Raw genomic sequence first — 27,672 nt, forward strand, 5'->3', positions numbered from 1 at the left:
ACACGCGGCAGGTCATCAGATCCAGTGCTGTCCCCATTTCACAAGATGCTGAAACTGTGTGATAAAAGTTTATATGATGAACTTCTTTCCCTGCGGGTCTGACAGCGAGGTCTGGATCATGGGCCCACAAGATGCATCAGGGACGGCATGAGGATAAATAAAAAGCTCTTAATTCCTCGTTTGAAGTCCAGAAATTTTTTCTCATCACCTTGTGCCTGAAGATTAGATGTCATGAATAACTGTGCTTAGCAGTCAGAAAAGTCATCACTGTCATATTTTCTCTCTGGACACATCTTAGGCATCATCCATCTCCATCCAGCAGTATACTATAGAAAAGAAACTTAACACACCTCAACCTGTCCCTTCCTACAGTGTGCCGTTGTCCTGTTCCACCTGTGACACTGGAGAGTCAATTACAAAGCTCAGACTGGTAATGAGGTTTCCAGTTACCTGATCCAGTGACAGAGGGGCAGTATCGAGGTTTTAAATGTTTTATGGAAATTCGTCAAGCCTGCTGCTCCTGTCTGTCATCACTGCCCCCGAAACATCCAACGAAACCGACTCTAACCCGAGTGAAATTATAACAAAATATCCAAATAAATGAGGATTAAAAGGTCGATTTCAATCGAAACTAACAGTCACAAATAGGACATGGAGAACAGGGTCAAGGCCCAATAGTTTCTGAAGATGGAAAATAACCAGCAGCTCGAGTTGACACCTCGATTGGTGGTATTTTAATTAGTGGAACTTTATAACTGGAGAGAGAGAGCAGTCCTGTGTAATTATGCCCTTTGTTTCAGTGATTTTAATGATATTAATTTCATGTACAGTAGCACAAATCTCTTTCTTGTGCTCTCTCTTGTTCCTCTTTCATATATATATATATACACACACACACACACACACACACACACATACATGCACACACACGTAGCCTATACCTAATTGATTTTACAAGCGGCTCAGCTTCACTAATCTGGCCAAATAAACAAAAATAAACAAATAAATTCTGACTGTAACTGGACTAACATTAACATACTACACTGAGATGTGTTTGTAAGCTAATGTACTAGACACAGTAAATTACAGTAAAATATGTAGAATAAACAAGTGTAATTACCAGTTTGTACATGCTCCACTCAGATTTCCAGCGGTACCCCTCCCCTTCATCAACCACGCTTTGCTTCCCAATGTTTGTCATGTTTCAACATTTTCCATGTGTCACTGCCTGCCTCAGATTAAAGAGGAGTGAGAGAAAAATCAAACTGTAACCTTGTTCTGCGCTGTGCTGAGGTAAAAAGGTTTGCTGCTGTTCATTTTTGTGTCTCCCAAGCTATAAATACAAAAAACAAAAACTATCCCTTTAAGGATACTAGCTCAGGATGAGAAGTGAGTTTCATATGGTGATATCATAATATGAGATAATAGGTGATGAGCTGCAAGTGGGGCAGATGAAGGCCAATCCAAACCATCTTTAAAGGACCAGTGTGCAGGATTTACGGGGATCTATTGGCAGAAATGAATAATCATAAGGTATTATCTTGAGTCTCGAGTATTATCTCGAATGAGCCCTTCATATCTACATAGTGAGTGGGTCCTCTTCCACCAAGCCCTCCATGTTGCACCACCATGTTTCTACAGTAGCCCAGAACAGACAAACCAAACACAGTCTCCGGAGAGGGACTTTCGACTGTTTACGCACCTGAGGGCCACCAGAGGTTCGCCTACACTCATGTAGAGGGAGACGTGAGGGGAGGGGTATTCACTTGGTTACAATCTGCAACCTCACCACTAGATGCCACTAAATCCTGCACTGTTTTTTTTTTTTATCTTAAGGAAGGTGTGAGAGATTGTGAGACAGAAGAGACATACAGAAGTTATACTGTTTTAGTGGCCACATGGACTGGACCGAGGGATCAACTTCATCCCATCACATCTGTCAAAGCCAAGGCCAAGAGTGACACGGTGCAACTGTGTGGTAATGCGTCTCTATGCGCATGTGTATGCATGTGTGTATGTGTCAGAATGGATTCACTCCTTTGGCTCTGGGATGTGAGAAAACACGGATGAAGAAAATAACAGTACGTGTGAACCTGTGCGTAATGATGCAGGATTCAGCCGCACATGGTTGAGTAGAACCAAACTGAACTTTTAGACAAACTCATACTTAATCAAGAACCAGGAAATGAAGGCTCCAACTTACAAACTTTCTCTTCAGCTTGCCCTTACTGCCACGGGTCGGTTTGATCTCAACTGCACTTCCCGAACTGTAGTCCAAGCCCATGTCCAGGTGGTCATCTGCGGAGACACTCTTGCGGAGGTAGGCAGCTCGCGCCCGGAAGTGGGAAAAGGGGGACTGGGAGCGCGGGCGGGCCTCGGTGCACCCACCATGATCGGGCTCATCTTCACCCTCCATGTCATCCTCCAATCGCCACAGTTCCCCTTGAATATCAGAGGAAACAAAAGGACAAATGATTGGATAGGATGCACTCAGGAAGGAAAAACAGCGAACACAGAAAAAGGAAAGATAAGAGTTAGAGACAGGAGATATATGAGGGTGAGACAGACTGGACAGATGATAAATATTTGTTTCTACAAAGCAATTATTGCAAAATCACTCCACAACTTGTGGACTGTCATTCACTGATTGCCTCCATAAAATATTTCCTGATTGTAATTAAGCTTCCTTTTAAAGGTGAAATATTTTACACCCAAACATTATTCTCAGCCTGTCTTTTTAACTGCTTGATTATGATTCCATTCGCTGGATAGAAACAATGGCCCGTGTAAAATGAAGAGGAAGGAGCAAATTTACAGCGACAGTGACATTTTTCTTCAGCTCTGACATGAGGGCTGAGCTTTCACGGTCACACAACAGAGATGGATGTGTGCTGTCAGAACGTAGCTCCGCTGCACTAATCACAGCCGGCTTCCATCACTCTGCATTCGATGTTTGTCAGGCGTCCTGTCAGCGTCCGACGCCTGACTAACAGCACTCATAAAACACTCACTCGTCTTTCAGTTACTTACAGAATCTGATGCATGCTGGGTAAGATACCACAACTCTGTCCATTAAAGGATAGGGATGTTGTCAGAGTGAAAAGGGCAGAGTTAAAAGCTCAATCAGAACTGTTTTAGACTGTAACTCATATATAATTCAAAACGCATAAAATTATATATACACTATTTATATATGGACAGTTTTGATGGTGTCAAATTAGGCTCAGAGGGAAAAACAGATGCCTTATGAAACTTTAATGATATAAACAAAGTATTAACAACATTAAAACACTTCAGACTTAGATAGATATAGTGTTAACACTTGCATTAAAAGTAGTCTGTTTTTTTGCAGTGGGATCATAGATTGAGGTGAAAACAGAGCATCAACTACAAAAGTATGTTGTCCTCTTAGTTTCAGAAAAGGTCTCAAGCCAGCAAACAACATTTTAGAGGCTCACCCATCGAGTCTGAAGTTACTAAGTTTATATTAATCTTCAATGGGAATTGCCTTGCAATGACATCCCTTATTAAAAGCTTTCGACAGCAGGTCTTTTGGCAGTAACTGATTTGGTGTGAGCTTGTGTAATATTACAGTATCAGTTCCACTGTCTGAGCAGCAGCCAAAATGCATCTGGCCTCAAAAGCTCAGCCAAATAACACTGCAACATAATGACTGGGGAGCAACTCCCAATGCGAGCTCTGGGGTGCACTAATATGGGATGTATCTTAAATCTGTGAATGAAGCATAGCTGGGTTATTAAACAACTTGAATTTTTTTTTTCTTTTTTTAAAGTTGTCTAAGCACTACTGGAGAGATAAAGACAAGAGAGAGAGAGAGAGAGAGAGAGAGCCAGCATCATGGTCGATGACAGTGGTTACTAGGCAACAAGGGCCCACGTGAGACTGAAGTCTCTCTCAATTTGATATTTGCAACAGAGCAGCAGCAGGGCAATGGAAAACAGGCAGAGACAGACACAGAGACAGAAAGGCAGACTCACATAGGTTAAGTCAGGACGTAACATGGAAGCACTTTGGCAATACAAACCAATCAAAGACAACCTTGTTAAGTTCCGGATCATTAGACGTAGTAACAGTAAAGATAGAGTGGATTAGAGCAGTGAGGGCTGGGCTTGACTCAATGCTTTTCGAAAGTGAAACTCTCTTGCACAGAGTGGTTTCATTGTTTTTCTATGTTTCCTTTCTTCCCCTTTATTCACTGTAAGCTGTTTTGATGATGAGTGTCAATCAAGGAAGATATCCTAGTAAGTGCTTGATATTAATCATATTAAAAAAAAATCTCTAATTTGCCCTTGAAGTTTTAGCACATAGCACCGAGGGGAAAAAACTGTTTCAAAATGTGTCCTTTAAGCTAAGTCATCCTCCCCCCCCCCCCCCCCCGTGTTGAAATGGAAGATGTCTGGAAGGTTTAGGGTTTTTTTAGGCCACTTCATAAGATAATTTGTAGTTTACTTAAGGTCAACGTTGTATGGTGACTCAGTGGTTAGCAGTGACAGTCACCATACAACTGCTCCTACAACAATAAGGTAAGGAACTTAAATAGAGGACACTGTGCTGGCACTGGCAGCAGGCTGGAGTCAGCGAAAAGGAGAGGGGCTGCAGCCAAAAGAAAGGGAGCAATCAAGGGAAAAAGGTAAGAAGTCAAAGAAAGAGGTTGGATCAGAAAAAGTGGAATGTATTGCTGTGTCAGCTTCTTACTCCTCTTAGTTTTACCCAACCTCCGACACTGTATAAATGCACAGTTCACAAGCTTGTCCAGTGGTGTTTGAATGTAGATTTCGACTGTATTGTTTTAACCATACTGTGAACTGTTGTGCTTGTTTTGAGTCGATCTCGAAGTTGTTACCTCCTGTGTTGCTTCTGCCTCTCTGTGAATCCAGTGGGGCTTTGGTTTACTTCAAGAGAGAGGGAGACTTTCCTTATTTTAATAAGTTCCTTCTCTCTGATGTTTGCCGTCTGTTTTCTCTCTTTGTAGACTTTCACGTTTCTTTTCTCACAAAAGCTCCACAGAGGACAGAAAGCAGAGAGCTGAGGGTGTGTGTTTGTGTGTGTGTGTGTGTGTGTGTGTGTGTGTGTGTGTGTATGTATGTGTGTCTCTCTCTCTCTTGTGTTAAACATCGTAAATAAGGATGATAACACAGCATTTTCCCTGATCCCAACAATGTGCCAATTCTCATCCACCTGGTGGTGGTGAGGAACTTTGATCAAGTCGAGTTGAACAACATCAATCAGGAGTGATACACCACCGCTGGCTGTGTGTGACTGTCAGTGCATGTGAATGAGGAGATGGGTGTAAAGATGTCTAACCTGCAGCGAGTCCTGCTCTGACGCAGGATGACAAATTACTCGTTCAATTTGTTTTGTTTCTATTAGTAATTTAATTTGTGTTCCTTTATTAATCCAATTTAATTTTATTCATTAAGTCCTCTCTCTCTTCATGCCTTGCGTTTTGGAGGTCTGTGCACCTGGCGTTTTTATAGAAAAGCTCCTTTGGATCTGTATAAATCAAAATGTTATACTAAGGCCTCCTGCAGGGATTTCATTCACATAAAATCTTCGCCACCTGTAAATGTTTTCATCCTTTAAAAAAAACAGCTCATCCGTCGCTAAGATGGAAGCTATCTCTGTCAGCAGGCTACAGGCTTCAGGATTCTCCATGACAGTTTTCCCTCTCAGGTGTGAGAACACTGTTTGATTTATAAGCAAAGGGGGGAGAGAGAAAGAAAAGAGAGACAGAGAGAACGATATATGGATCTTTCTTGCATGCTCTCCTGCTGAGACAGCTAGCTGCTGTGTGCTCTCAATCAGGTGAAGGAAATATCAAAGGAGCAAAGCATTTGTGGTTTGAAAGGAAAAGGAAATGGAACATGTTTGACCTATCTAAGAAGACTTTAGTTGATGCTCTAGTGGCCTTTACGCTCTTTTATCACCTCCCTGATAGCCAGCCATTTGGCTCAATAATAGAGTTCAAGAGGCAGACACATTATTGGCCAAGAGGTCTGTGAAACATTAGACTGTCTCCCAGAAGTCAAGTAAAGTCAAACAATGCTGGTAAGAGCAAGGCCTATATTTATCTGGCCACTTACAGGACTGTTGTAAGTGTTAAGAAATCCTGTAAAGTGATTGTTTGGCGAATGATGGCGAGTCTGCTGCTAAAGCTGAACCAGTCTTACAGAAACAACTATTTCAGGATCAAAAGATTTTGGGAGGATTTCCTCAGGCTTTTGTAAAAAATCAAATAATTGATTTGTCAGAAATTATACATGTGAACAAATGAATAAATAAACAAACAAAGGCGATGAAGGAATCATACAGATGTTCTATTTCTACAAAGTCGCCCGGTGCTTCTTTTGATAAAGACACATTCCCCCGAGCACGGACAACTAAAAGACACTGTGGCCGGTCAGTTTTACCTGCAGGTGGCAGAGTGCAGGCCTTTGGGTGGCTGGTCGCAGTGGGCGGGTTCTTCCTGCGCGGAGGACTCCCACCAATGAGATCAGAGTGGTGGACCCTGGAGACCGTCGGTGACTGGGGGATGCTGGGAAGGGTGCGGGACTTAGCCAGGAGGGGTCTCTGCAGCTTCCTTTCCAGTGACCTGGTTGGATAACATGAATAGACGATTAACACGGATCGTTCAATTTCCAGTGATTGTCACATCAGCAGCCCGAACGCGACTGCGATCTTTCCACACTTGATTTAATTCACTCTCAGTTGCTTCTGAGAAATTTTGATGAAGGTTTTCCTGTTAATGGTTTCCTTTCTATAGAGTCAGACAAAAAGATGCATAATGGCCAATATTTAAAATTTTTTGGAGCTTGACTTTTATAAGTCAAGATACAGTATGTCTCATCTGCAGCTTTGATTCTAGACACTCATATTTAACCTTGTGAGTTCCCAAACTGGTATAAATTGTTGGAGTGTCCCTTTAAACAACAATGCCGTATACACATTTATATTTTTCCCAGAAGCCTTTTGTTTAAAAAGAGTACCTCATCTTATCAGTTAGTGTAACGCTCACATGCTAACGTCGAGACCATCATTTTATCTTATACAACTGAATTCAGTGTTGATGAAAGCAGTGACTGATTAACTTAGCGATGAAACAATACCAGCTCAGTTAAGCTATCACTGTTGAACACAACACCAGCACGTTTCCAAACACCGACCCACACACTTTACACACACAGCTTACCGCTAATGAGCATCAAGAGAGCAGTTGTGCTGATCAATAGCGAAATTACTTCCTCCTCAGCATAATCAAGCTGAAGGCCATTTGGAACATAACCAATAGAAATTGCTTTCTTTTATGACAGTTGATACCACATACTCTCAAGTGGGAGAGCAATCAATGAGCACAATCACAAGATCTGCTTAATAGCAAATCGGTGACAATCCACAGCATACAGCCGTATAATCTGCAAATAACAAAGATGAGACGTGATGTACATGTTAAACAGCTGCCTGATTCTATTTGTTTTGTCACCGGTTTTTTTTTCACCATTTCTTCACCATTTCCACCTGTGTGCTGGCACTGCAGTGTCTTTCACAGCCAGGTGAGTAGCGGACACAAAAGACTGTTCAATTCCTATACGACCGATATTACATTTCACTACATAACAAATGTGATTAATATTACATGAAATCATCCCCAAAATCCTTGCATCTCATGTATAACAGAACCGACATGGAAAAATACTGAGTCACTACAACACACCCCCCACCCCACCCACCCCCCACTACCACCTCCCACCACCAATGCCAGCTCTGATCAGTTTGATGTGATCAAATTCAGTGAAACGTGGTCAGCATTTCAGACATCAGAGTCGGCCCCGGCAGAAGAGGAAGACGTCTGACCTCCAGACTCTTGCATGACAAGTTCGGCTACAGAACACATGATCCCCAGCCTAAAATCAGTTGAGGACATGCGAGCTGGGTTTCACCCCCAGGCCGATGCGTCCTGACATTTTCCGTGAGATGGGTTTTAGCCGGGGATTTATGATGAGATTGTGTTATCATAGTATGAGATTTATTTGTCTTATTATGATCTTTGAAACAGAAATAGAACAAAATCGTCACTCGCACATTGGGACGATGTGGTTACACAAAAAGTCCTACATGAATTCCCGTTTCTAGCCTTTAAGATAAGCCAGTCTGAGCTTCTCCTGGTTGTAACTTCATATTCAACAGACAGATATGAAAGTGGCAGCAGTCTTCTCATCTAACTCTCGGGGGAAAAATTGAAACATTGACTTTTAGATACTTTACATCTCATTTTTGCTGAAATGCAAAAGAATACCAGGACTGCGTAGAAATGTTTCATCTAATGTCAATATTAGCTGATATAAACCAGCTAATTATGTAGCCTTTGATCTAAGCATGGAATCATATCTAATCAATTAAATTCATTAGATCTTTTTCAATGGCAAATAATTAGTCATTAATTAACTGATGAAGGAATCAGTTACCGCAGCATCATTCAGTTCTATATTCATTACATAGAGAATAGATGCCTTCAAGTGGCTTATGCCGGTTTTTTTCACATCTTTTTTTTTTTTTCAAACATTTCATTTAACAGACAAGTGCTCTTGTGTAGTACTTGAAAGAGATACTTCAGTTCTCTTTCAACTCCACTGGATGCCTGGCTCAGGATGTTTTTGCAGGCTCGGGGCTATTTATCACTGGGGAGCTATAAGGTAAACCGACAGCAGGTTCAAAGTCAGCACATCCGCAGGTTTGAGAAGTGAAGTACTGACATGTGCCCGCTGTCAGCTACTAAACTACTCCCCTGATAGAGGTGGTGGGTGTTGGAGTTGTGTATATTTGACCTGGGATCAGACAATCCCTGCATGAGATTCAGAGCGGAGACATGGAGAGGACCCGGGATGGCCCGATGATGAATAATGCTTTTGTGTTGGTGAATATCAGAGGAAGAGCTGATAGTGACTATATATATGCAGGCATGGTGCATACTCTCTCACACACACACACTTTGATGGTAATAGAAACAGGCAGGACACTCACTCCTCAGCAATCTGTACTGACTTGCAGGAAAAAGCATTTGCCTGAAGCACACACAAACACACACACACACACACACACACACACACACACACACAACACACACACACACACACACACACACACACACACACAAGCATACACACACACTCCTTACAGTTGGCATGAGATCAAATAACTCGGGGACCACCGGTAAACACAAGTGCACACATACAAGCTCACACAGACACACATGCACACAGTGAAACACAGTGCTTGACCTCCCACCAGCACATCATGATGATAACACACTGGACTGAACAGGCAGCCCAGGCCACTCTCACTATTTGGGCCTCACTCGCCCTACAAACCTGTTGCTAAGCGACTCTGTCTACATAAATGAGAGGAGAGGAGAGGAGAGGAGAGGAGAGGAGAGGAGAGGAGATGTTTATATTTCCTTCCCAGCAGCAATCTGCAGTTTCACAAAAACAATGTCTTGCCCTGACTTGTAAGCATCAAGTGAACAACACATTTTCTGTTGCCAAATTTATTATCTCTTGCTGCAGTCACAGGAAACAACTCATTTTCTTTGTTAGTGTATGTGTACTCCACAGTGCTAAGTGTCAGAAAATAAAATATGACAGGAAATGAATATTATTTTTATTTTTTTAAATAAGAATGACAGACAATGGGGGAATTCAGAGTATGAAGAGGACAGATAGGGAAAAGAATGATAGGATGATGGTGTGATGGTGATGTTGTGTGAAACTCTGCGTGAAAATGCACGTTACAAAAGAACAGAGTCGTATTAGAGATAGCCAGGAAGCCAGGTTCTGCACATGCTTTCGAGTGCTCTTCCCACCATTTCTCTCAGTGCTTGATTGACAATGAAGACAGCTCAGACGACTCTCTTTCTCGCCCCGGGCTGAAACCCACTTTGCTCCCACTCCCACAAGAACAAGTTTTAGTACAACAGATGTACAGCAATTTGTTCTAGTGACCTATTTTAATGCTGAAAAGTAGCACATGCAACCCTCTGACTCCTCTCAGCTATGCAGCATGTGAAGTGTTTTCCCAAACCTGACACTGAAACTTATTTCTGAACAGATGGGGAGAGTCATGCACGGTGAGTTTCCATCATCAACCTGGATTCAAGCTTAAGGCCTGACTGAATGGGAATGTGTTTCCAGTAGCTTGATGAATGCAGTGTGATGGTGAATGGCACTGTTAGCGCAGTGAGAACTATCCATGGTGCTGAATCAACTTCTCACACACACACACACACACACACACACACACACACACACACACACACACACACACACACACACACACACACACACACACACACACACACACACACACACACACACACACACACACTGGAGTTTTTATGAAACTACCACTGGTAGAAGAGACAGAAGATTTAAGTTCTTTGATTAAAACATTTTAAGATTTAACACAGACTGAAACAATTCAGACTAATGAGTTCTATATATCTTTTGTTTTTGTCTTTGTCTAAATTCAGTCTTGGACATTCTCCTGCTGGTACATCAGCATTAATGAATGTTCCATTTATTAATGGACTGAACTAATGAATTCAGTTCTTCTGAAGCCAGTTAAATAGCTCATGGTTACTTATTCATCAGCCAAACTTACTGCTTGCTGCTGAGCCATTCATTAAAAGTCTTCGTCTCAGTATCAATGTCTTCTCATAGTGTTTTGAATGGGGATGTGTGTTTTGGGGGTGAGGTGTTGTAACGCCATTCCTCTTTTCCTCTCTCTTCATTTCTTTTGTCTTTTTTCCACTTCCTTGCATTTCCCTCCATTTAACGTCTCCTCTGATATTATCTTTTCCCCTTCGCTGTGCCCACTGGCTTTGAGACATCATCTTCTTGACTAAGGGATTCCTGGATATTAAAAAACCTGTATCCTAGCTTCTTTTTCTCAGTGCTCAGGAGAGAAGACTGGGACAATGCTCAGGAGGTTGTGGGAATCACGACTGACCCTACGGAGCAGAAGGATATGGTCAGATTAACCTCTGTCTTTATCTTTCAGCGATTCAGTAGACACCGGTCGAGGAGTCACTAGACTGAATAAATTGAATGAAACTGCTCTGAACAGCTTAAATGACGAGCAGGAGCAAAGGGCAGCCATTGTGGATTTGCAGACTTATCTCTCCACATTACAGAAAGATGGACATTAACTTCTTCATTACAGACTGATTCACCATCTCTTGCCATTCATTCTGGACCGATCCCGACTTGTCACTATTCATTAGTATCCCAGAGAGGGCACAGTTAGCACGCAACCATGAATTTGAATGTCCGATCAGTGGAAACAAAGGGAAAAATTCCCATATAGAATGGTGTTTCCTTCGCAGCAAAACGGAAGAAAGCAAAGTTATGGAAAAATAGTTAACACAAAAAAATAATTTTGATTCCAAGTTCTAACATTACAGTTGCATTTTAGGTAGATTTGTGTGGTTTTATTGTAAGAAAGATAACTGAGGAGATGGATAAAGGCTCAAAGTTTTATGAAAAGGTTACGAATATGTCAGTGAAATCTGGCAGAGGTGGAAATTTGGAGGCTTTGCATTAATTTACCATGACTGGAAACAATTCCTACTGTAGTCACTCTCTTTCTTTATATATAACACATAAAAGCATCTCAATAAAACATAAATTACTAAACCAATGACTGCTGCTATTCAATGAGGGATGAAGGAGACAGAGCTCAGCTGCGCTGGTCCAACATCTACAAACAGACCTGCCGCAACTCTGATAGCCCCCAGGGCCCCATGGCTCTTCGGTGGTGGATGTCAGAGCACAGAGAGAACAGGCATGACAGAAAAAGAGCAACAGAGAGGGAAAGAGAACGATAAAAGAGACCAAGCAAGAAAGACTGAAAGTCTGAGAGACGACGGTAGGAGATGGAAGGGCGTAGGAAGGGGGTGGCTGGTGAGAAAGAGAGACAGTGAGTGGGAGAGACAGAGACAAAGACTGTGGGGATGAGAGAGAGACGTTGGATTTGTAATGCCAGGGAATCTGAGAGCTTTTTCTGTACCAGATGTCCACCCACGTTAACACTTGTGCTGTGAGTGAATGATATGAGATTTGATGGACATTATTTCAGAGTAATGGTAGTGCGTTTTTTTTTTTTTTTTTCTACACTAGCATTTGATTTTTCATCCAGGTTCTACATTTCAACACATTTCACATGCAGTTATGGGATTCTCATTAGGATTAGGATTTTTGAAGGTTTAGCACACGCTGCTGCTCGTAACTGAAGAGCAAAAAGAGAAACAAGAATCTCAACTTCGCTCCAGAGTTGTTCCTGGGGGGCCCGAATTTAAGGAGCAAGAAAAGCTAATTGTGATCTCTTTCTGAACTGAGGACGCTAATTGCAGCGCTGTGATAAAACACGAGAGGTTGTTAGAACTTAACCACGCCACACAAATTAAGTTTGCAGAGTGTGAACAGCTTCTGTGTGACACCAAATTAACTGTGTATAAACAGTGTGGCAGTGGAAGTGGAATTTCAAAACCCATCTTAGCGACAAGTGTTAGGTATTGTTACTCCTTCATGTTTAGATAAAATATCGAAATCACAATTACATATCTTTAATGTCCTGTCAGCAGCGATTCTGAATTAACACCCTCCCTCTTTGATACCTATTTTTCTAATTTGCGCTTGAACAAGGCAAGAAAACCACCACATTCCCTGCTGGAGCCACTCGATAATCAACAGTATGAAGTTGTCATTGTCACTGGGAAGTTCCCAGTGTGAACATGTGAGGCAGTGTGAGCACCAGTGTGAGCAGCAGGTCGACTCTGAAAATCTCACACCCCCCACCCCCCTTTCTGTCTCTCCTTCTCCTCTATAAGCAGCATATCGACTTTATCCTCTCAATTCCTATCTATAGAAAAAGCCTCCGTGCTCAGAGGGAAGGATCCACAGTAGCCAGCACCATGCCTGACAGCACACATCCACCACACCTCCAGACTTATGTAACACAAACGCTTGCTCACACATGCATTCACACACATGCTTACATGAGCACACACACGTATACAAACACCTGTATGCGCAGATAAAACGATGACAGATTGACTTTTTTAAACAATTTTAACTTATTTCAGCCTGAATTCTAATTCAGACTGACATACTGTGTTCTTCGATTATACTCACATCAAATATATTTAAATCATTAAATTCTGATAAAAAAACACTTGAGACACAGTGTGGTGAAACAATGATGAATGATAACATAACCTTCTCAAGATACAGCACGTAAACAACAACAATTTGCTGTACAAAGAGAAAGACACAGGGACGTTACACATGTTTACAGCCGTAGAGACAAACGCCATATACCCATATATCCTGGCATACCTGTGCACAGAGACACAGAGACAGACATAAACACAAGTTACCTGGCCTCTGCCACGGTGCAGCAGTAACTGCCACTGCGCCTGGAGCTCCTGCCCACACGCAGCTCCTCTCGAGACTTACGCCGATTAAAGTAGTCTGTGAGTTTCCCAAAACTCGCCATCTTTCCTGTCTCTGTTCACCTCCACCTCCCTCTTTCCTTTTGCCTTCCTTTCCTTCGATCCGTAAAAAGATGCCTCTGGATCTGCTCTGCAAAAGCTCCTTGACACGCGACCTCCTGACTTACTGTCTGCCCTTCCTCTGCTTTATACCTGGATTCAGTGTCACAGCTCGGCGTCAACTGCAGGTCCGAGCCTCCCGATGCTCCCTCATCCTGTTGTGCACACCACTTAATGTGCAGAAGAACGAGCCAGACCCCGCTCTGCCTTTCTCTGCCTCTCTCCCCCTCGTTCGATCTTTTGCTACAGCGCGCAGAGTGCATACACTGACTCTCTCAAAATAGTAACGTTTGTAACTGCCTCCCAATGCACACAGCAGGAGCAGTGCCCCCCCAGTGGAGAGCAAACAAGAAGGAGGAGAGACAGAGAGAGAGAGAGGGAGAGAGGGAGAGGGAAAATGAGAGCGAGAGGGAGGGAGGTGGTGGCTCAGTGTTGGTCAGAGCAGAGCTGGTGGGAGAAAATGAGCTGCTATGATGCTTGTACCGAAGCCCACCCCCCTCTTTCTCCCTCTGTTTTTTTAGCGCATATTGTCTGTGTTGCTCACTCGCTCGCACTCTCTCTCTCTCTTTCTCATGCATGAATTCTTTCACACAACCATTTGACTCTTGGTGAGCACACACTCCGCATTCGATCAAAGCTGGAGAGCAGGTGGCAATGATGGGCTCTGTCTCGCTCTCCGTCTCTTTTCCTTCCTCCCGTCTCTCTCTGTCTCTCCCACACCCACACCCACACCCACACCCACACCCACACACACACACACACACACACACACACACACACACAATCAGATTAAACCTAAAGTGCTCCAGGATAATAACTTTCTGCTGCTTGTTTGTCTGTGTAAAAGGAAGGCTCTCTCTCTTTAATTCTAATTTCGTCAATAATGAAAAACAAGCGGAGCGGTTCGGGTGCAACGACCGACCGGTGGCCTCAAGCATTTATCTGAAGGAACTCCACTCGAAATGAAAAGGATGATGGGAGATCGGAGGCAGCAGCAGGGTAACGGGGGGAAGGACAGGAGGGGAGCACATGAGGAAGGAGGGGAAGGAGGTATAGAGGGAGGGTTAGAGCTCATTAGTGAGTAAGAGTGTGTGTGTGTGTGTGTGTGTGTGTGTGTGTGTGTGTGTGTCTCCCTCCCATATATCCAGACACCATACATACAAGCATTCCTCTGTCTATTCACTGTCTCACTGCTTTAAAAAAAGAAAATCTCATCTCAGTCTCGTCAATTTTTGTCAAAATCTCTCCTTTGCATCCTCCTCTTTTCTCTCCATCCTCTTGAGCTGCCTGCTTCTCTTCCCCTTTCATCCAACTCCTTCCACAAGCCTCGCCTCCCTACATTTCTCATCCTCTTTTTCCTGCCTCTCCGTCTTTACTCATTCTTCTATTCAAACAGCCAGAGGCGAGCTTCTAAACGGTCTAACACGATGTACATGATGCTGACTTGAGAAGGTGCACTTCAAAGCTCAAGAGTGAAATATAAGCATAGACTGTATTCACTCACAGCTGCAACAGGTTTTCTACATCAGCCAGGACTCGCACTTCAAGAGGAAACCCCCCCACCACAGTGTTCACCTTCACTGTTACCATGTTTGTACATTTATTGACAGTAGAATACAGCTTTGATGGAAGTATCACTGTTGTTTTAGGAGTGATCTGGGACACTGCTGCTTGTGTAGGAATGATCATGTACAACTGGTCAGCTTCACATTTGCTTTATCACATTCACTCGGAGTAAATGAAGCTCTGCAAAGCCGACTGCCATCAAAGTTGGTACGATCACACAGGAAACATAAACTGCATTACGCATGTTTTATGAATGTGATCGCGCAGGAAGCAGTTTCTCCTGCTCAAATGACACATTTGCGACACATTGCCACTAAGGGCTGCAGCTAACAATTAATCTGCTGAATATTTTCTCAATATTTGTTTGCTTGGTGTATGAAACATCACAAAAAATGTGCATTTCTTCAAATATCTGCTTTTGTGCAGCCAACAACCCAAAGACATTCAATTAAAGTAAGACAAGAAAAAGGAGCACAATCTTCCACATGACCATCAAATGTTTGGCATTTATGCTTGAAAAATTACTTCAATAATGAACCAACTAATAGTAACAGATTAATTCTTTGTCGATTGAATAATTAATCAACTAATCGCTGCAGCTCTAATCATCACTAATTAGTGAGAAGTCAGTGAACATGTATGTGTGGGAATATTCGGGAGTATCATGGGAGATAGATCGATGGAGAGATAACCCTAACCCTTCAAAAGAGAAGTGAGAACCAATGCTAGCTAAAATGAACTAAAATAATCAAGGCAAGCATAAATAAATCTAGGAAAAATACAAATAAATCAGAAATAAACACAATAATAATAAGAGTAAGAATGCCTGAATTCATTAATTAAATTGATTTTAAAAAAAAAACATGGATAAAAGAAATGGTGGTGGAGAGATGCATGAAAAGCATCGACTTAAATGTTGCCAGGAGTGACAGGTACTCCAGTAAAAATGGGGATAGCACTTGGAACACTTGAAAGTGGACAAAATTAAGTTAGATACAGTTGCTCTTGCACTTTCAGAGGAGGATGAGAATTAAAATTTGGCATTACTCACTGGGAAAATAGATCTCTCCAGGCACTGCAGTTTGTCTCATTGACCGAGGACCTAAAGTGTGTGAAGCGGAGAGCTTTGTGTGAAAGGCAGCTGAGGTGTTTCGACAAGAAAGCACCCCAAAAGTGCAATTCACTCAAACCAAAAAGGAAGACGTCTGGAGAAGAAACACGTGACCAAACCACTGAAGATACGTGACACACGGTCACAGCTGTGCTCTACAGCGTGATCTCTGTGTACAGATACTGGTAGCTACCTGTGTATGTAGACTGCTCCAGTGATGATCCGACACAGTGTTGACAGGAAAAAAAAACATCCACACTATTAATCAAACCAAGGCAAGACATATTCTAGTTCTTGCATTGAGTTGGATTAGCAGAATGGAATTTAAAGCAATGTGTGGAAAGGAATTTGACTCGATTTTAACAATTTATAGATATAGTTTTTTTAATTTCTTTTATATTTTTTTGTGTGTGCGTTCTGCCTCTGGTTGCTGTTCTGCGATCCCACACTGCAGTTAATGTTGTGTGAAAGGTGTGGGCTGCGTGAGCTTTGCAGGTCCCTGTGCTAAAGAGATCAGCTGATTGATCGGCCTCTTCCGTCTCCCTCCTCTTCGATCAAGAATCTCTCCATTCCCTCCCTCTCTGATTTGCACTTCCCCCTCCCCGGGCTTCCCAATGATCTGAGAAGCAGCATGGTCTGATTATAATGCCCAGTAAGCATATAGTGGTATTTCAGTCCAGGTCTCTGGGTGGAGAGAGCAGGGGGGAGGGGAAGACGGAAGATACCAAAGAAACAGAGAAAGACAAATTAGGTGAACACTGTGTAATATTAATGATTCTCAAACCCTCTGCTTTCCTCATCCTTGCTGAGTGCTGACACTAGAGTATTATTTTTTAATAAATCTGCAGTGTTACGGCGGTAGGTGAGACACATTTGCAAAACAGACTTATCACTATTATGAATGTACTGTGCGTCCTGAGCTGATGCATGTTCTGTGTTTGTAAAACAAATTAGTGAACATTTACTGTAGCTGTACATTAATTCGAGAACAATTTTGTATCTGTTTCAACAGAAAATCTCCATGCTTCTCCTTTTTTTTTTAAAACCATACGGGGAAGAAGATAAAGTGGATTCCTGAGATAGCTGTTTACTAATGTTTCTGGGTTTTTTTTCTGTGTTGTCTTTGTGACACTGCTCTAACTCATAAATGCAGCAGAAGCAGTGATAACAAATAAAGTGCACAGATTTTTACCACACATATTAAAAAATATTCTGGATCTTCCATACTTCATACGTCGAAGACAAATCAGTGTATGTTTCTGCATAAGTTCAACTATTTCATATCAATCTTATTTTGAAATGGTTCTTATCGGTTCTGCAATCCTTGGGTAAAAAGTACTTTGCACCATTTCTGGTGGCTTATAAACTGTTGGTGTTTTAAATAGCTGGAGAGACGGAGAAACAGAAAGAGAAAGTGTTAAGAGACAGAGAGGCAGGGAGAGCGGGAGTTCAGAGGATTCGGGGAGACACAGAGAAAGAGAAAGGATCTTGACAAAAAAAATAAAAAATCCAGCAGCAACAGAGCGAGGACCGAGCCTCTGAGGGGAATTTACTACCACAGCGAGGAAGAGCCGAGCTCAAAGTATTGATGGCTCAGGCTGCTTTTTGCCTTTAGTTTGCATTTGGCTCTAAAATGGTTTTGGCTGTTGAATAAATCATATATTGCTATTTTTTTAAGGGCTGTTTTCATTCAACCACAAAAAATCCTCACTTTGACAACACCCATTTGGGAACACAATACTTGGCTTTAGAAAGTCGTTTCCACTGAGCTAAGAATGATGATGAGCTCGTCTGTGGACACTGGGCAGCCGCTTCACCTTTAAATTATAAATGTTTTATAATTCAATCATGGTTTATAATTAAATAGATTATTTTTCCAGACTTATTAATTCAATTATCTGTCAAAACACAGTGAGGTAACTCATTTCATTCAGGGTTTCGACCACCTGGGCGTTGCCACACTGACGAACAATGAGCTATCCCGAGAATTGTTGTTTAATTTGGTTCACGCTTCATTTGCTGCATATTCCTCATTTGTTCAAAAACCCATTCTGTTGCTGACCCCACTGCTGAGCCTGGTAAACTGTCATCTGCCTCCTTGTTTACACACGTCACCAGCTGTTTCTTCTTTTTACCCGACAGACCGGAGCTTCAGAGAACAGGAGCTTCTAGTGAAGTCACCAGAACATGACGCTTTTCCAGCTTTCAACGCACATGCACACATGCACGCACACGCACACACGCACACACACGCACACACACACACACACACACACACACACACACACACACACACACACACACACACACACACACACACACACACACACACACACACACACACACACACACACACACACACAGCTGTCAGGAACTGAACTCAGTCCCTCCAGTGGTGGGCAAATTAACACAACCAAAACATTATCTGACATTACCTTCCTGTCACTTTTGTGTGTGCGTGTGTGTGTGCGCATGTTTATGATAATATTGATCAGTATTAGCTTTTCATGGCTGTATGTTGCATAGATATCGACCACTACATGCCGAAAATATGTTTATGGTAATTTAGAAAGAGTTTCCCCACTACATAGCACGTCCACCGGAGTGAACTGGGATCTTCTCCAAAAACAGTGGTTCTGGTTATTTGTTTATGTTAAAAAAAACATCAATATACACCAACAAATATCAGCTGATACATCATCAGATTATCTATCTTACCCCTACCTGGTATAATATGACCTGAAACATCCTGTATTGTTCGGACTATAATGCAAATGTGAGGCATGTGTGTAATCACGATTGTTAAATCAATATCGACTTGTGATACACTGAAGACTGACAAAGACACACCTTGATACATCAATACCACTCTACAGCTCATTTGACCGGAGAGAAGCAGCCAGCCCTGGAGAAAGTGAAAGACGTGTAATTACTGTGGCAGCATTCAGCAGCCTTTCCCGCTGGGACTAGTCAGACAGGACCATTCACTAAATGAGACTCACACAAAACCTACGTTACTTACAATAAAATGAACACCATCATTTTGGAGCGCACCGGATAAAAAATCTTTGATATCCTCATGAGATGATATTCACCCGCTATAGAAAGACACACACACACACACACACACACATACATGCTGAGGATGAGCACTACTATCGTCTTTATGAGTCATCATGGGGCACTGCAAAGAAGCCTCAGGATAACTTCTCTCTCTCTCTCTTTCTCTCTCTCTCCCTCTGTGCGAGTGTGTTCAGGCTGTGACGTCCCTGCCTCTACGTCAGCCTTTTACCAAGCCGTCACCTCTGTAAACTTTCCTCTCTCCTTTCTTTTATTTCCCATCTTTAGTGAAATCTTCCTTTAGCTCTCAGCTGGGCTTCTCTGCTCTCTCTCTCTCTCTCTCTCTCTCTTTTTCTAAGTCTATTACCTTCAACACCTCTTTGATTCTGTAAAAATCTTGCACTTCCACCCATTTTGCAGTTGCACCTGCAGTATATACAGCAATTCAAAAGGGTTACAACGGTAGCTTTAAACTACAGCAATCTGTAGCTGGGAGTAAAACCACCTGTTATACCTGCAGGTTCTCAATCTGGATGAGATTAACCTGCCGCCTGTCACAAGATTACGATAACCTGGGTTATATTATTCAATTTTAATTATTAATCATTTTTGTTTGGTTGAATTACATCTATTTGCTACTTCAACAAAATAATGAATAAAAATAAAACAAAATAATTTTTCACTGCAAGCATGCCACTTCCAGGTCAGGTGTGTGATGGCAAAAAGAAGCACATAGATCAAGGAATTACTTAGAAACTGTTTTTGATGGAAATGTTTCCTCCGATCATCTAAGCTGTAAAAAACAGAAACTCTGTTTGATTTACATTATGTAATTCCAATAATCTCCCGTTTGTCAGAATGTCCTAATATTATCAAAGTGCTGCCGCTGTCATTTATATGATAATGCAAAGCCAGGAAGAAAACGAAGAAGACCACTTCTCTCCTTCTAGTCTTCTCTGTGGAAGATTAGCTGGTCACAGTTAAACTGCAGCAAGGCTCGTGTTCAGAGATCACACACATACAGAAGGTGATAATCATTTTTCACAGTAGACATATTGACTTGGTTTGTATTCTTCTGTGTGGCGTCAAACTGAAATGTAAATCATGGAATCTATGAATTATTATAGGATAAAGCCAAAAAACATTTCCCAAGTTATCCCGCTTCCTGGCAGCGGTTCATCTATCCCGTACATATTCCTACGCATACACAGCAGCTTGCTATTTCAGCATCTTTCTGAGATTTTTTTAAAGAATTTGTGACATGTGTCCACGCATGTGTGTGTCTGTCTGGTACGTTCTGTAACCAGCTCAAGGGGTGATCAGAGAGGAACAAATAGCAGCTGGGTACCACATGATTCATATCCCCCACTGATATATTATGGATTTTGCAAAGGGGAAATTTCAGGGATACAAAGTCTCAGTCTGTCTCACCCACAGTTTCTCACACACATACACACACACACACACACACACACAAGACAGGAGGATTCGCTCTTCAGGACAGCTAACCTAGCGTTAACCTGACAACATCTGTGTTATACAGAAACAATAATAAAAATTGTGTTTAGTGCTGAGTCAAAATGCTCTCTATAAAATCTTGTTCAGTTTTCCTCAATGATAAACAAAGGTTGTAAAGAAATTTGGTTTGCTATGTACTCTGCTTTTCATTTACGTTGATTCAAAGTCAAAGATAAGTGAATTTTTTCAAATGTGAGTTGCATTTTGGAAATTAATAATCTGCTTCAGAAAAAGCCTTTTACACAGCACACAAATTGACACATTACATTACATAATATTTACTGTTAGAACACAACGGCACGTTACAGGTGATTCTAAAAACAAAAAAATAAATGCTCACCGTTCTATACTAAAAATATTTCATGTGACAAATGGCTGCCTGGAAGGTAGGGAAATATAAAGCAGCATGCTCTGGGAAATGGCTAGTAGTAATGGATATGCAATTTGTAGTGACTAGCCTAAAACATAAAATATCAGGTTGTTTTATATTTTTAAAAAATGGTAGCTGTTTAGTGCAATCAAATGAGAAGACTATCTCTCTACCCCACTCATATAAAGCTTTTTAATTAAAAGTGTGGACACAGACAAATGCACACAAATTGCATGAAAACAGCTGAGAATTTTAAAAAGTAGATTTCAGTATACTCTAAAGCTGCTACCATCTCCCTCCCACCTTTCTTCAATTTATTATTTTTGACTTCACCAAAATGGTCGGAATATTGTTGGGATGATTCTCAGGCAGCGTCTCCGATCTTAGAGGACATGCCCTCAGGGAGGAGCAGTAGTCTGCTTTGTTTTAACCCGAGAGGTTGAAAAGAGGTACAAACCCCGAGGCGATTCAACTCCTCCGTGTTTTTAGTTTGTGTTCTTCTCTGTATTTATGTGCGGTATTTTGTGAACTTACAATAGTCTATTTATTTTGTTGTTTCATCAGTATGCTGTGTTGTATAATGGGTGCCAAATAGAGCACTGCTCTTTAAAATGATTGACTAGAATGAGCACTGTCCTATAAATACAGTCACACAGTCACACACAGACAAACACACCAGTAAGCAGGAGCACATACTGTGTATACGCACCTGGGTGGAAAGCCATTTTTCTCTAAATTAATCATCTTCGCAGAGGAAAATAAAAATGTTCTGCCTGGAGGACTTGGAACCATGGTGCCTCTGTCTCTCTCTTTCTCTCTCCCTCCATAACTCTTGTCTTTTCCTCGCTGTCTATCCATCTCCTCCTCCCTCACTCTATAAAATCACCCCGCCTCTCCCCGTCTGCTTAATGCCAGTCTGACATATACCACAATTTAGAGAGCTTCTAGTCCCGAGGGCTGCTCTGAATAAAAGATGAAGCAAATGTAAGTATTGACTGCTGACTTTGAGCTTCTCTTTAACTCCCTTTACCTCCTTAAACCCTTGACCTCTAAAACTGCTGATTCATCAGTCATTCACTTCCAGGATGCAGATTAAAACTGTTTCTTGATGTTAAAACTACACTCGAGTCCAATTAAATGCCGATCACGAGAATGTGAGGTTGACTGTGACATGAAGCAAAGTCCAATGCTTAGTTAATTACAGCTCTATGTAAACACAAGCAAATGTACAATTCATTCATACATTATAAACCCGAGGGGCTGTAAATATATTCACAAGGATCCTCTTGTCATTCCAGTATTCCCATCCCTCTTCTTGAAAGTTCCAGTTTTCAGTGGTGCTTTTCCAGCTTAATCCCCCGTGATTAGACAGTTAATCAATTCTCCTTGGGGTTTATTCACTGAGGTGTTAGGGTGTAGCTTACACACACAAGCTTTACGGCAGCAAGGTGGTGTAGTCAGTAGAAAAGACCATCCTTTACTGGATTCAAGCCACCATTTCGGTGAGTATCTGGTGTGTATCCGGTGTGTATAAGTGTCCTAGAGCAGCGCATTAAATGTCCAACAGCTCTGACGTCTCTTTGAACCGCTACTGGATTTTCAGTCAGTAGAATCTGGCAGCAACTGGGAGAACTGCGTCACGACTATGCAAGGACGGGGTCAGTGTTTTGATGATTTAATTGTTTACTATAATATTCAAAGCACACTGTGGTGTCTTTCTGTGTTTTTCCAACTTCCAAGCAAGGAAACTATTCCCTCTCAAAAACACCCTCTCCCTTTCTTGTTGCCTCTTTTTTGTCCCTCTCTCCCTCTTCATCAACTCACTGACACTCACACAGCATCTTTATATGTTCACTGCTGCCTTTGTTTTTCTCTCACATAAACAACTCGGAAAGTAATTTTACTTCACTCCAGTGATTTCCTCACACATACACACACACACACACACACATATATATACACACACACCACACACTTCCTGTTTTGATGGAAGCCGACCACTGTTTCTGTTTTTGCTCATGTCTGATGTCCAGCTGACCACCCTCCATGATTCATTATGCAGCAGTTCACTTAGATTTGAACTACGCTGTGTGTCATCCCTCATTGTCATCAGAGTCTGGAGAGTGATTAGGCTGCCGCTGCCGTATACATTTGTGTGTGCGTGCGTGTATATGTGGAGGCGGCGTTTTGACAAGAGATGAGTGCTCTCCCAGTGGTGGTTTGCAACGCCACGACACAATCAGAATCTTTTTCTGGATGAGTGGATCGTGTTTTGCAACAAAGCTCCATCTGACACACCAAAAGATATAATAACAAGCAAGAAATAACTGGAAAACATAATGACAATAAAAGGATCAAGGGTGTGTAAGCCTGTTGGCGTGCACACATGTGAGTGTTTGTAGAAGCTTTTGACTACGTGCTGGGATCATGTCTATCTGCAGACACAGACATGAGACCTTTCAGCTATGCTGTTCGCACAGCCTTGGAGAGTCGGACACGTGCACACACACAGACACAAACTCACACACACACACACACACACACACAAGCAAGAGCACACAAACACACATGCTTTCCCTGTGAAGCAGCAATAATCTGTCTTCTGAACCCAAATGCATGCAGCAGCCTTCCACTCAGCATGGATGCATAGTGATGAGAACAACATAAACAGGCACCTCAAGGACCCACTTGTGACACAGATCAAATAAACAGGGCAGCTACAGCAAAAACAAGCCAACTGGTCCGACGTCACTGCCGTCACACCGAACAAACGCTGAACCCGTGGCTTGACAAGAAAGCATTAAGTGCGTCTTCATTTCACACTGTGTCTGTGTACTCTGAATGACCTTAGGAAGGGTGTGTGGTGGTGAAAGTTTTTATGTTTGTAGTTTGGATATAATGCACCCTGGGTAAGTAGTGAGAAGGCATTGTTATACAGCTAAATGCATCATGTGTATTGTCGATCCACAGTTACTGTGGTGTAAAGGCTAGAAGTATTAACAGCGACTTGTTTGTGCACCGCTGCGTTCTGCAGTCTGACAGCTCAGCGCCAAATGACCAATTAGGGATCTTCTAGTGACCTGCCCACTGCAACAGATAGTATTTACTCAGCTCATCAGAGTCAAGACCAGCCACATAAATACACAAAGCATATGGTTTGTGACAAGAACCATGGGACATTTATGCTTACTCATGCCCTATAGAAATGCACATTTGACAAACCAGCACTACTTTACAATTTTTACCCTCTTTTTTCTTCTATACTTTAAGTAACTTGGGGTTTTAAAGAATCTGATTTCCAGGTGAACACTTATAATATCGGCCCTCTGCCTCCGGTTTCCTTGAAACGCTGATTTAATGTGTGAATTCTCCTAATAGACTGTGGTCATTACCCCTTCAAATAGCTTAGACCTCAATTTCTCTACAGTGATTTCTTCATTGGCCGTATGAATAGATCTGATGTCGGAACCCCTGATCAGATTGCAGCCATAAACTTAACCTCAGTGCAAGTAATTTAATCCCCAGAAAAAGGAACTGGTAAATTTGTTCTGGCCAGTTGCTCCAGACAAATGATACTGATGTTAGCGGAGACAAAGAGGGAAATTAATGAGCTCTTAAAAGCTTCTAAACACTGCTGCACTATGGCCATCTCCTCTCTTTGTTGCCCTAGAAGACCATATTAAAAGATGGGATTAAGATGTAATAATGGGCTTCATGTCGGTTTCTGGACAGAGCATTTAGTTGACATTTATATAAACCCAACTGTGTTCACACAGCAGCTCTATCCATCACATGAAATCCAGCACTGCTTAAGTCCCTGACAGCATGATGATGACGATGACACTTTTATTGTCCTCAAAGGATCGTTTACTATAGGCTACTGGTTTACATACATTTCAGAATCCACTGACAAAACACAATAACACAACAACATGAAAAATAAGATCATTAAAACTTTTGATTCTTCAGTAGTTTTAAACCTATAATTTTGTTTGGCTTAAAATTGTATTAAAATTGAAACTTGTACCACATAACTGTGTCTGAATGCAAATGCTACTGTGAACGTTGTCCTTCATATCTGAAACAACAATTAGTAACTTCTGACACTGAGAGGTCAGCTGTGGATTCACTGGCAAAAGGAAAAGTTGATGGATTGATTAGTCAATCAACAGAAAATTTAACCTAAACCATTTCGATAATCATTGAAGTCATTTTAAATAGAAACACCAAACATTCAGCAGTTCCACCATCTCAAATGTGAGCCTTTTCTGTATTTTTAAATTTTTTTTATCATTGTTAATCCATAGGACATGTGACATTTTTTCTGACATTTTATACACTCATCAATTAATCAGTTAATCAAAAACAGAAAAAAAAACAATTAACAGATAAATCAATGGTGAAAATGGGAATAGTGAAATATGGAATACTGTTCCAATCACTTGGTTTCTACAACTTCAGTCAATCCATGAACTAAAAACATCCATCAACAAACACCCATCTTTATCTTAAAAATATCAGTTTGTAGTAAGAGTAAATATGAGTCCACGTCAAATTCAAATAAAGAAACTCTTAATATTATTCACTCTCTGAGCTCAACACTTCACCTTAGAAACGACTGGTTGTGTCGCCCTCTAGTGGCTGAATACTGCAACCCAATTTACCATAGAAATCAGAACTTTGCTCATAATTATGCTTAGCCTTATCTTTTCAGGGCTCAGTCAACAGAACAGTAATTGGAATGCACCAAGTGTCAAACAATTGCTTGTTCTGCTTTTTGGTTCTCATATGAAAAAGATAAACTCTATTACAATTGTTTTATTAGAAATAATGGTGTGTGTATGTGTGTGTGTGTGTGTACTCAGGGAGAAAAAGAGAAAGGAAGGCCAGACATATAATCTGCGTGGGTGTACACAGATACCAGAAACATACACACACCACTTTTTTAACTTCACTTGACAGAAGCACACCACGATGAACATCAGCACGCTGTGACTCCACGGCTGTTTACCTAACAACACTGTGTTCAAGTACAAGCACGAGGACATGTGTGTGCGCTCTTGGGGGTGCATTCATAACCCCTTCCCCTGTTGCCATGACTCACCAGTGAGTCACAGGCCAGAGAGGAGAGTGGAGTTGCGCAAGTGAGGAGCCCCTCTCTGCCACTCCACTGTTTGGCGGCAGGTTGGTGGCGTAACCTCATCATTAAAAGAAAGCTAGTCACATTGGTTCAGGAGCCAGGGGGGTGTTGGATAATGAGCAGGATGATTCAACAATCACTGACGTGTTACAGTCAATACAAGACATGGTGGGGGGGGGGGGGGGGGGGGCAGCACTGACATACTGTAAATGAATGGTTTTACTTGACAGGTTGGGGTGTAGCAAGTAGGAGGAAAAGCATGTAGGCACGCATCCCTTCCTAGGCACAGTCACAGGTATGAATTATACATGCTGCATCTACTTGTGCTGGTGAGAGATAGGTATAATGAAATGACAAGGAGTGCGTGATTCACACACACATACTTGAATGAACAGTCACACACACGCAGACACGTGCACACACACATGTGCACACATACCCCAGAAACACAATGCCAATCCCGTGTCTGCTATCTGCAGAAATGTGTTGAGAATAAGGGAGGAAGGCATGCAATAGAGCCAAGAAGATAAAACTCCCATGGCTGTTATCACACTCTGCCCAGCCACAGCAGGACTGACAAAAAGGGGAAGGGGATAGATTTGCAAAGGAAGGTACTATGCTGTGAAAGAAGCAAAGCAGGTGGGAGGAGAGTAACAACACATGTTAAAAGATAGACAGATAGACATATGTCAAAATGTATCTGTCCAGTCTAGCAGTGTTGAGCTGAATAGCTCATTCACAAAAGAGGAGTGGAGGTATGTAGGGTTCGGTAGGTTGCCTTCATACAGACAGCAGAGTTATTGCTCCTCTGTGGCATCATCCCCAGTCTTCTTTCATCTTTCTGCTGACTCGCGCCCTAAAAAGTAGGGTCTGTGTGTGTTTGGATGAATTTGTGAGTGCAACTGCTACCAAGCTATATTCATGATTATATGTGGGTTTCTTTGTATTCTCTGTGCTTGTGAGATTGTGTCAACGCTTACTTCCCAGAAACTCCATTCATTACATCAAACTGCAACCTTTTGCGTGCCGAATGATGATAATTCCCATTTTTCTAAAAATAGAAAATAACAGGTTTTCAAAATGCAGAGACATGTAAACCTTCAAGCACCTCATCAACCTGTCCAACTGAGAGACAAGTTGGAGGAACACAGAGCATCTGTTTGGACATCGTCGGTTGCCAAAAGAGTTGTCCATAAAGAAGAGTGTGACTAGGCTTGTTTTCAATTTCTGTCAAGATGTTGTATTTTAAACAGACAGACACTGTAGGATCTTAATGTTCTCTT

At 41.8% G+C, this 27,672-nt stretch overlaps 1 protein-coding gene across 2 annotated transcripts in view; it reads right to left on the minus strand.

Annotated features, from left to right (window-relative positions):
• The window catches only part of LOC130162929 (ankyrin repeat and fibronectin type-III domain-containing protein 1), a 137,066-nt gene that overhangs the window by 104,232 nt on the left and 5,162 nt on the right, over positions 1-27,672 (minus strand). The window contains exons 1-3 of one of the 2 annotated variants that reach the window (XM_056366830.1): positions 13,451-13,978; positions 6,432-6,613; positions 2,204-2,442 (exon numbers count right to left, since the gene is read on the minus strand). In XM_056366830.1, coding sequence (XP_056222805.1) covers positions 2,204-2,442; positions 6,432-6,613; positions 13,451-13,569 — 540 coding nt within the window. In that variant the 5' untranslated portion in view covers positions 13,570-13,978. Of the gene's footprint in view, positions 1-2,203; positions 2,443-6,431; positions 6,614-13,450; positions 13,979-27,672 lie in introns of those variants that run through there. The other variant, XM_056366831.1, reaches the window with a different exon arrangement.

Source organism: Seriola aureovittata, chromosome 21 (assembly GCF_021018895.1).
Source record: "Seriola aureovittata isolate HTS-2021-v1 ecotype China chromosome 21, ASM2101889v1, whole genome shotgun sequence".
Classification (NCBI taxonomy): domain Eukaryota; kingdom Metazoa; phylum Chordata; class Actinopteri; order Carangiformes; family Carangidae; genus Seriola; species Seriola aureovittata.